Raw genomic sequence first — 11,385 nt, 5'->3', positions numbered from 1 at the left:
ATCTATTACAGTTCTATTTGTAGGAAAATAAACTCTGGTTTCTGTAATACCAGTTTCTAGTTTCTATAATTCTGCTCTAAAAAGTAAAAATTCGGAGGGCAGCTCTAAAATAATATTACAATTACTGTTTTTAATTAGAGGAGTGTTATGTTGTTTTTGGAAAAAAATTCTTTACAATATTTTATTAGAAAAATCACTCTTATAGGTCATTCAAACCCAATCACATCCCTCAGTAACAGTTTTGTCTATCACCTTGAGACTGCAGAAAATACTTGTATGACAACTGTGACACAAACCAACTAATAGAAACTAATTTTCACTTCAGCTAAGCTGCAGATAACACAGGGATGCTGCTGGAAGAAGAAATAGCCCAGGAAAGACTTCAACTTTGTTAGCAAACTGTTAACAGCTGCCTGAGATACGGGAGATCCAGGCTCAAATCCCTGCTTTGGAAGCTCCTCTGTGCTCTGATTACATGTCCCCTGTCTAAGGTTAGTGCTCTGAGTTGCAGCACAGTGTTGAGCATCAGGTAACAGAGGGCATGGAGTTTGAAAGGTTGTGCAAATTCAGATTACTAAAGTGTTCTCATTGATGATGCTAATGAGCTTGAGAAGTAAGACAGGATAGTCAGAGAAGGGTGCTGCCTAGTCCCTCTGTGTAGTTCGTGTGATACAAGGAATGCTTTCAAATTCCAGTTGCTCTTAGTTCCTCTTGCTTCTTCATCTGTGTCCCTTTTAGTATTTAATAGCCCTAGTATTTAATAGTTCCTTTTCTCACTCGACCTGAGCTCAGGGTTTGAATTTTAGCTTACACTGTTGGAGCGCACTGTGCAAGACTGCATGGTTTGAATTCCTATTCATGTCCAGGTGTATCAGTCAGCATCTTGATTTGCTTTAGTTTATTATCTTCTGTGCATGTTGAGTCTGCTAGGAAAAAAATCCTTCTGTCTGTATACAGCAATTACAGTTAAGGTGTTCAAGTAAACATGCCTATGTCTTAGGACAGATATTTTTCAGGAGAGATGTTTTTTTCAGGACAGGATTCCTGTCCTTTTGCTCCAGGGAAATAACTCACCCGTCTAGTAGATTTAGTTTTCCAGTGAAAACAGGCAAACATTGTATATGTTTCCTTAGATGCTAGATAAAGTTTTAGGATGTTAAGGGGAAAGATTGTATAGGTATCAAAAGTACAAGAAGGAAACATGAAGCACAAAAATTCCCTTTCTCGGTGTTTGAAGTTAACAGACTTGGTTGCATTTAATGGCGTACTGGATGGATTACACAAAGTTCTCTCACTCCCACCAGTAACAGCATCCCACAGCTTGTAAAAACATTCTGCTCTGTAGCAAGTTTCAAGATTCTGCAAGTAGATTAGGAAAACAACGCTGCCTGTGTCCACCTTTCCAAGCAGGCATTTATGTTCAATCCATATGGGGACAGCAGTGTGGCAGTAGCACATTTTTGGGCAAACCATGAGTGATAACAAGCCTCATGGTTGCACTACCTCAGTAAGCTGCCCCCCAAGCCTGCTCCCTGCTCCCCAGGAGATCGGGGTGAGTGCAGCACATCTGCACTGCAAACACGCAATGATGCAGGGATTCTCAGGCTGGGAGCAGCCTCCTCCACTAAACCAGTATAGTGTGAGGCAATACTGCATGAATGTACCAGCTCAGACTTGAAACTACTTTCTAGGTGTATTTGCACACTGCTGCCATTAACTAAAGCTTTTTTCTCTCTTTAAAAGACTTCTGTCTGTCAGAGCAAAGTCTTGGATGCAGCATTCCTGCTTTCCAGGGTACCGAACCACTAAGCCGATGTGTATGTAGGAGTCTAGTATCTGGTTTAATGGGATTATTTCTCTTTGTATAGTCTCTCTAAAAAAATTGTCTAAGCAGCAGATCATTAGCTAATGTGGCACAGTTTCTCTGATGACATTGTCTTGGACCAGGTCCAACAGGGAAGGTGCCCACCGAGGCATGGACTCTGGTGGGACGACACCAACTCGGAGCTTCTGCTCTAAGACTGGACCATGAACTGCTCAAAACAGAAAACCACAGATCTAGACAAAACAGAGGCTCTCAGATGTATGTACATACTTGTTTTAGGAACAAGGCAAATCCTGGCTACGTGATTTCCTTTTGGAAAATTTAGCTGTTGCACTGCTATTATACATAAGTCTTCCTGTTCAATTTTTCTGACTTCAGAGTATCCTCGAAGACAAAGGGGAACCTTCAAGAGGTTAACTGTTTTCTTCTGTTGAATCTGTAGAAGCTTTTAAATTAAACTGGCTGAACATCAATTATTAGTCATCAGTGCTGCAGGACACTGTTTTTTACTGTATGCTGTAAAAACAATAAAATAAACTTAAGTATTCTAATCATTTTTACGATGACATTGATCAAATCGCTCCAGTAAAGCTTTCCACATGCTGCCTGGGATTCTTTGGTGCCTTCTTATGAGAGCCTGGACAGCACTCTTCGTCTGAAAAGAGAAGAGAAAGTTGCCTTTACAGACCTGGTTATGCAAGGAAGAACAGTACAATCACCGACTTCTCAGAGGTTCAAGAGGTGCTAGGAAATCCACACATAAGATCTACTTTAAGGAAAAGGTTGTCTTATATATTAGCTAGTCATCCTAATGACACTTTCTGTGGAAAGGAATAAAAAGACTGATTGCAGTTTGGACAGGCTCAAATTATTGATACTTAATCAAACCTGGGCATTACTAAGTCAAAGTACTCTTTAACACATGCAAACACAAAGTTTGTGCGATCCCTCATGCCCAGCTAAGATCAAACTCCGCAGCTTGCTGGGGCAGTTCCCTTGTAACCTGTCTTTCAGACAGACCAAACCTGTCTTTCTGGTCTCACTGCTGTGAAGCCCAGAACAATCTGCAGTAGATCTTAAAAAAAAGAAAAGAAGGAAAGAAAAAAGGAAAACAAGGAAAAAAAGAAAGAAAAGCCAGCCTTCTTGCATCTTTCTGGGGGCAGCAAGGTGTTTTTTACATCAGTGGTTCCTAGCAAGTGTTTTGATCTGTGTATTCCTAGGCCACAGCAGATTTTCTTGCCATAAAGCCCTCCTTTCATCTTCTCCAAAAAGATTAAGTGCATTTTCTGTATAATTAGTATTTTGAAAAATGGCTAAACTGTTGATCTATACAATTTTTTATGCTCCTGGGCACCACTGGTTTCACCAAGCTGTAGGTACTCCACATGTTTTTATATTTTGGGTGCAAATTATTTTTTTAACATTTTTCTTTTGACAATGAGACCGAAGCTCTTGTGGCACTTTGTTTCTAGAGCCCTATGAAGAAGGGAATCTTAGAGAAGATTCTCAAAGGTATTTGTTATACATGAAATTTATTTTCCTAGTTACTGAAAACTGAACTTAAAACAGAATTTACATCATTTCAGTTATCAAGGTTATCAACGTTATGGTAGAAACAAAGTTAGCATCCCAAGAAGACAGAGCTCATGCATTCTGAAAGGATGAATGCATCCCGATTAATTATTACTATGTCAATACTCAATTGCCCGTTGCTTTAACAAGCTAGGAAAAGTGTACTTGTCTTTATTCAAGCATACAAAAAACTAGCTTTAAGTGTGTATGTAATAGAGGGCAAATTATGTAGTTCAATATTGCAAGCAGAGCTAACTTACCTTTTCAACTAATTCCTCTGCAGTTATATTTGGATCATAAGGGATTGGCTCCCCAATGTATGTGCGAAATTTAACCGGAAGTCCTCCGTACGGAGGAGTAAGCGGCAATCGAGTATTTTCATACAGCTGTCTAAAAAATTCTGAAATAGTTTAAAGGAGAAAAAAAAGTGAGATTATAGTCACAGAAAACACAATCCAAATTTGAAATCTGATTAATATCAAAGACTTCTTAAAAATGCACGCTTTCTCCGACAGTCAAGAAGAAATTACAGAATCGAGGTCCCTGCCCACCAAAACAAAGCTCGATAGACTTAACAGATCACTGAAATAAGACCGCATTGAAGGACCAAATCACACAACACAGACCAGTTATACACAAGCTGTTTCCATATCTGAGATACCTCTGACCCACAGCAAGCGTGTTAGAGAATCCAAAGTAAGCAGAAGACCAAAAAGCAAAATCCAAGAGAAAGGAAAAAGAAATCTGAGAGAGAAGTGGAGAAAACAATCCAAATACTCAACATATATTTTAAAGTTCTTACTTCTTTCTTTAAACGTCCTATATCCTTCCCGGACATTTTGAGTATACATTGGAATGATGGGCTAAGGAATCACAAAAAAAACCCAGAAAGGGAGAAATGTTATACCAAGTCTGAATTTATGTTTTAGTGCCTGTATGCCATATATTTATTGCAGTATCGCTGACTGAAACATAAAATGAAGTTTTGCAGTTTCTCTGTCTAAAGCTTACATCGCATGTGGTGAAGGGGAAAGTATTTGCTATTGACCTGGACTATCTGTCTTCTGGAGGGCAGATCCTTAGGCAGTTACAGAACAAGTTCACTTCATTATTGTAACTAAAGACACTTGAGATACCTGAACTTGAAACAGCCATGTCTTACAGCCTGAGGTAAGACTTCATAGTTGGCAGACAAACTAACAGGGATGGTATTCATACATACGACGACTTTTTTCCCCTCTACTGTCCCTTTCATTTTTTTGAAACCATATTTTGAGCATGTTGTCAGAATTACTGTTCCAGAAGGTAATGAAAGAACACTTTTATGCTGTTAAGAATCACTACCACAGAACAGAAACCACAGGACAAGATAAAAACAAGCAAGAAAAAGACCTAACTGGAGCCTAACAACTCAAAGCGATGGAAATCATTTAAAGGAAGAAACCCCAGACAGATAACAAAAATATCAAACATATCTGAAGTTGTAATAACAAACCCTTCAGAATGAGAAATCATGCGATATTATCAGAAACAAACCTTTAAACAATAACCCGTAACGTCTTTTAAAAGCATTCAATCACTGAACACTAAAATTACTTGTGTTCAAGTACAAGTACTTTGCTTTAACTATTGATTGAATACTGGATGTCTAACATTTAAAATGTTTGAAATCTACCTATACAGACAAAACACTTTAAATTTTAAGAATAGTGCAAGAGAAACATCTCAGGCTATAAAGAAATCTGGCAACTATGAAAGTTACTTGCCTACAATGATCAGCCAATGTAGTCCAGAGTAGGTACCAGCACTCGGTGCCTAAGCTGGTAAAAATGGGTACACGCATAAAAGCTTGCATCTGTAAAGCAGCACAATCTGATCTGCAATAACCCACAGACTTAGATTTGCTATGCAGGAGCTGAGGTCCCAATTCTGGCTTCGTTTCAGCCAAAAGGAAAGCAGTTGAGGTATTTTAACACATCCCATGATGTGAATGAATGCACAGTAAGTGAGGGAGATGGAAAAACTGCTTCAGAAGTGCACACGATTCAAACTCAGACACTGATGTAGACACATCTCGTTTCAGTCGATGCAATCTTTCACAAACAAGAAGAAATGTGAGGGTAGGAACAAAATCCTGGGCCCTCCCAGAACATATGAGAAGAAAGAAAGATAAGGATAATACATTAAAGAGTCATAAGACAATGACTGGGTATGTACAAGTAAGAGAAAGATGTAGGTCTAGTAGAAAGAAGAAAATGAATGAAAGCTTATGGCAATATGGAGAAAGACCACAGTAAGGATTCCTGAAACACAGCCACGACAAAAAACTAGATGCCTGCATGATGGAAGTGTAGAGATGGAACTGGAGAGAGGCATGCCTTGCAACAGTTGAGAAAAAGTTATATAGTTCCACAAAACTCTTGCTCCCTGTAGATTAATGATCTTGAGGAAAGTGGTGGGAAAAGGGAAAGAATTCTCTACTCCCAAACCTTTTCTTCTGTCTGGAAGGTTTTCCAAGTTGCATTTTGTAATGAAGCATCTATACAATATGCATGAACTGAGATTGGTAACATATAATACTCACCACTTTTGCATCTAGAGCAACCTCAGCAAAGCCTTTTCGATTTCCCCATATAAGCTGGTAAGTTTCATCACTGAATAGTGCTTCTCTAACTCCACCAGGTGAGATGGACACCAAGTGTCCATTCTTCAGTGCGATGAGGCACTCCTCCCTTGAACCTGGCATTACACCCGCCACTCCCAATAATAATTTAATTCCTGCAACAAATAAGTAGCAAATACATATTATCACAGCAATATATCACAAATGCTGCTTGCATGCAGGAAGAAGATTACAGCTAAATGAAAATCTAATAGCTGTATATTTAGATTAAGGCAAACTTGTATGAAGGAAGTAAAACCCATACAGAGTAAATACTGGCAAAATGACAAATGCACGACAGTGTTTTTTCACAAATGTTCTGAAGATTAAGCAGCTTATCAGGAGCATCTTAATAAGCTAATGCCTCCACATGCTGTTTTCCGTAATTATCAAAACACCAGCCATGCAACTGAAACTTGTGCATCACAGCTAGAAATCTGAAAATAAACATCTATTCCTCCCTCCTCCTTCTTGAATATATTTATACAGGAAAAGAAATAAATTTTCAGTACAATAAAGATTACTACCAAATTAAATACCTGACAAGCAACTATTTTGGTGTTCTTTTAAAATGTGATGTTTAACATTTAAACGTTGAGGTTTTGAAACAGTTCAATCTTCTTCCTTTGTCTTTGTAACTGGGATTTCTCCAAAAGAAAGATTAAGAACCAGAGAAGCACTCTATGCCTTCTCCTATTATCTTCGCATTTTAAATCTATCAGTTTGGAACTCCCATAAAGAGTTTCAGCAAATAAGAGTTACCCCAGTCTTGAAATTCACTGTTCCAACAGCACGGTTTGAAAAGAAGTTATTTATATTAACATATATGGAGACCAACTATGGACTGCCAGACCCAGTGCCTAGCACTGCAACTTTGACAAAGGTCTGCAACAAAAAATTTGGAAGACAGCGGAAAATATAGTGCTGCATCTTGTAAATTAATTGTATTTAAGCTTATTCAAGGCATCGTGTTTGACAGAACTTCTTGACAAAGACAGATGCTGAGTCTGTTTAATCCCTTTTCAAACTCATATGCACTCCTGCGTTATCCTGCAGCCATGAATGTCATATCCTTATTAAGTCAATAGGTACTTCCTTTGTCTGGCTTTAAAGCTTTTGCCTGTTAACAATTCTGACCAGAATTCCATGCAGTACTCAAGATGTGGGCATCATACACATTTTGAGTGCGTAACGGTATTTTCTGTTTCTTCTTTTTCATGATGAGCCTAAAATTCTATTTGCTTTTGGCAACTGCTGAGACTTAAGCTGACATATTCCTAAAGTAATCTAGAAAATGTAAAGCCCAAATACCTGTTTACCCTGTTTGCCCTTCTGCATCTACCAGCTTTTAGTTTAAAAGTCTAAAAACAGTCTTTTAGTTTAAAAGCTCTCTTGAAAGTGCAATAAATACGAATTTCACCAAAACCAGCAATGGGCTGAGTGAATCCAGGATGCTTAAATACAAGAGAACATGTTCTCACCTGGTATACGAAAGACAAAATGATCAGCTACCGACAGGCAAAGTCTTTTCTTCCAGAGAAACAGCCTAGACAAAAAGTAAAGGTAGTCTATAGGAATAGCGCCATGGTAATACACAAGAATGGCCGGTCCTTCTGGTAGGTTTTTCACACCATGAAGTTCATAACCTGTTTGGGATGGAAAGCAATACACTGACAAAGATACCTGTAAATCATCTGGCAATTTAAGGAAAACTGTTCACTGTCCCTTGTTAAATGACTTTCAGGGAGTTGTGAAAGCCTCTGCAGTAGCTTTTAAATTATTTAAGTTCTGGATGGACCTTTTGGTCAACAGCAAAGAAAAAGCCCTTCTAACATGGCAGGTGGACTAATCCATTAATCACTAGATCAGCCCCGAAGCTGATATTTTCCCCAGTGAGGGGACTAAATTAATTTCCCATTAGGAACTTTTCCCAGTCCAAACTACAATTTTAATAATAAAAAGTCCCTACTATACTGGTGTGAAACCACTTCATTGGCAGAATGAGAGGCAAACAACAGGTCTTCCTGAAATGGGGAGGTGTGAATCTCCAGTTCATGTCAGGCAGAATTAAAAGTTTGGGATTTTACATAATAAAAAGTTTCTCTGGTTGAGAAGTTTAAGCCCAAAACAGAATCTATAAGAATCCCAAAGAGGGGTTCTCTCCATGAAAGTGCAGTGCGTTCACTTCACGGTGGAAGGGAATTTCCTCACAGATGTGGGCCTCTGTAAATCCCTCTCCTGGCTCCTTCTGTGTTTGATTTGGGTTTTAGGTGGAGTCAGAGTAGGAGGCTAAAGTATACAAAGGCTTGGGAAAGCCACAGCTTCTACCAACGAAGAGCTCTATTCCACCTTGTCTGCCTGCATCTCCATCCCTGGTACAGCTCCTGTCATGAGCTGTTTGTGCAGCAGGATGGGGATGGAGCAGGCAGAGTCCTAGGAAAAGGTGGAGAAAGCTTTATACTGTAGGATGTTCAAAGATTAAGGGAAAAAGATGTGAGGAAGGATAGCAACATAGATAACCTGTTATTCTTCATCCTTAAGGCACCAAAGTTAAGTGTTGTTGCTAGCCTTAAACTACATCTGTGGGAAGAACAAGCGCCTAGCATGCAGCTGAGGATTTTCCTAGGGAGCACGGTGTGTTGAAAGTATCTGAAGGTGGAGTGTAATGAAACTGAAAAACCAGATTACTTTTAAATTCTGCCACAGTACAAACTTTAATGTGGCATTTACTTTCTCTGTCCATACAGCTCTTAAAATTATTTTCAAGTGTCATAACACAGTTTTCGACAAGTAAAAATACATTAACTACATTTCCAAACAGTAGCTGTGTTTTGATCATTTATTAAGTGGGTTTTAAGCAGCTACTAAGGTTAAAAATAAATCACCCATCTCCCTTGCAGTTCAATTGCTAGAACCAACATTAACACTGTGCTTCCCTCTGATACCATAGACAATGAAGTGCGCCCGTCTATTCACTTAAGAAAAATTTACCTTGTCTAAAGGTAAATTCTGCCTATTCTATATTGCAATTAGCCTTTGAGGAAGAATTTTTTTGGGTTAGATGACATACCAAGTATAATAAATGTCACTTCTTTGCATCAACTTGACAGAAATAAAAAAAATAAAATTAAAACTTATATGTAGCTACTACTTACTGTAATTCAAACTTTCAGACAACTCATATCATACTCACCATGCCATATTCTTGCATATATATCCCAAAAGCTTGCTATAGTTTTCCTTGCACTATCCCAAACATCACTCAAGGGATCTCCTTTCACCTCACCATTCCTCTGATATATTAAAAGCAAGATACTAGTAAGATAAATGAAAAAGAGGATCGTTAAAGGAACTATAAAAAAAACTAATATGGCACTAATTGTCAGTAAGACAATGACCAAATGACCAAGGTATTTCTTCAGGTACTCCACAACAATCCATTCTTCCAGTACATAGGCAAGGCAGCTTAGGTCAGTCATCAGGAGCTGTCCTGAAGTGCAGGATTCTTTTCTACCGATCATGTCCTGCATGGAGGAGATAAAAACAAACAACAGAACAGCTCTAATTTCTGTAATCGTGGAAGTTTCTCAATTTAGGAAAAAAACGTTTCTGTAGATATACCTGTTGCCTATTTTGGTACAGCACAGAGTCAAACATTTTGTCTCTCTCCATCATGCTAAGATAGCTGCTGGCAATTGCCATCCGCTACTGCCTGTGATGGGTAATGGGATTATCCTGTGTATTTATGGATCTTTTTTATACAGCCAGATAATAGGGGCTGAAAGGACGAGGGCTGGAGTCCAAGGAAGCCTCAGAATCCATGCAACGCAGAGCATATTCACGGTCAAAGCTACTTCTCAGATAATTTCTCTGTGTAAGTATGGTTTATTTTTTAGAAGCTCAAAACAGGGCAAGCGCTAAGTATTTTCAGCAGCATTAGCCAAGAAGACTGCAACCGGAGGTCTGGACACGCAACCATGCCAACACACCGTTCTTTCAGATTTTGCAGCCCTGGCAAAGGCCAAGTGGGCTCCATGGCCCTGTGATATGTTTGCCACATGCAGGTCTCTGCTTGGGCTGTTCCTACCACTGACCGTGCGGACAGCAGGTACTGGTTTCCTTGGACTGCAGGAGCTCTCCAGCATCACTGGCTGATTTTACGATCCTTGAACATTGGAATCAGCAACCTGTAACTGAGTACAGCTTTTATGTGCCTCAACCAGGTTACCACTTGTTTAATGATTAATTTCTTCTGCTCCAATCAACACCAGAAAATAAACAAATTGTAATCACCACAGTCAATGCCAAGATCATAAATTACAGCAAGTCCAGCCTTTTCTGACTTTATATCTTCAGCTCCATACTTATATAAGCAAACCTGTTATACACTACCCACTCCACTTCTGTTTTTCTTCTTTGAAGCCCTGGGTAGAATATAGGGGTGGACTGGTGCAAAGCACAGCTCTGTTCAGAGCTATGGATGACAAGGAGTACAGAAAACAGCAAAAGCAAAACGTAGCCACGAACAAGCACCAAACTCTAACATGCAGTAAGGCAAGCAACCCCCATGGCAAGCCTTGCCAATGAGTAGCTGTAACAGCGATAAATTTGGCCTCACACTCAAATCAAATCTCTCTTTATCTGAGACCCTTCGAACCCCATGTTGTGCACCAAAACAGGCTGCCATGGTTTAATCCCGGTAGGCAGCTAAGCCCCACACAGCTGCTCGTCCCCTGTCCCACAGTGGGACCAGGGAGAGAACTGGAAGGGTAAAAGTGCAAAAACTCATGGGTTGAGGTAAAGAAGATTTAAAAGGTAAGGTACAAGCTGGAAGGATAGTAAACAAGGAGCTCAAAGGAAGGAAGCATCGTATTAAATGATGCTCAGCATGACACAAAGGAATGAAACCAGTGTGGTGAAGAACATGATGAGAATTAATATGGAATTTATATCCTAGTGACTGGTGCCTGGCTGAGATATAGGAAGATTCTTAAGTTCTGACTGAAAAGAGATTTTATCAATAACATGAAAGAAATAAAAGGAATAGTCTGCAAGATTCAGATATTAAAATCTCTGCTTAGAAGGCATTTAAGAAGGATAAAGCTGATGGTGTGGTGCCACTCTATAGTAAAGCAGTTACTGTTTAAAGTTGCTGATAAGAGCAAGGTCTACAAATCCTCAATGTCTGCAAAGCATGCTGTGCTGACAGAGCCCAGGAGAAGGCCACGTTAAGGGCTTGCCTCAGGCTACCGAACCAGAAATACTGAGCAGTACTTGGAATAACTCCCTCAGCGGGCAACAAAGACTGAAGGAAGAGAGTGGATTT

General features: G+C 39.4%; 1 protein-coding gene across 1 annotated transcript; it reads right to left on the bottom strand.

Annotated features, from left to right (window-relative positions):
- Window positions 1-2,372: 2,372 nt before the first annotated feature.
- Window positions 2,373-9,581, bottom strand: LOC104534753 (transmembrane protein 68-like). The gene is made up of 6 exons (XM_010191171.1): window positions 9,253-9,581; window positions 7,541-7,705; window positions 5,982-6,175; window positions 4,200-4,260; window positions 3,658-3,797; window positions 2,373-2,480 (listed from the first exon to the last, which is right to left on the bottom strand). The coding sequence occupies exons 1-6, from the start codon at window positions 9,578-9,580 to the stop codon at window positions 2,373-2,375; spliced, it is 996 nt and encodes a 331-aa protein (XP_010189473.1). The 5' UTR covers window position 9,581.
- Window positions 9,582-11,385: the final 1,804 nt, after the last annotated feature.

This window comes from Mesitornis unicolor, unplaced genomic scaffold (genome assembly GCF_000695765.1).
Source record: "Mesitornis unicolor isolate BGI_N332 unplaced genomic scaffold, ASM69576v1 scaffold50138, whole genome shotgun sequence".
Classification (NCBI taxonomy): Eukaryota; Metazoa; Chordata; class Aves; order Mesitornithiformes; family Mesitornithidae; genus Mesitornis; species Mesitornis unicolor.
This window is presented reverse-complemented; position numbering and strand designations above follow the sequence as displayed.

Coding starts and splice junctions, on each gene's coding strand:
- LOC104534753 (XM_010191171.1), bottom strand. CDS start 9,580: ATGATCGGTAGAAAAGAATCCTGCACTTCAGGACAGCTCCTGATGACT. Junction 3,798..4,199: donor TAGGACGTTTAAAGAAAGAA/GTAAGAACTTTA, acceptor AAACTATTTCAG/AATTTTTTAGACAGCTGTAT. Junction 2,481..3,657: donor CAGAGGAATTAGTTGAAAAG/GTAAGTTAGCTC, acceptor TTCTCTTTTCAG/ACGAAGAGTGCTGTCCAGGC.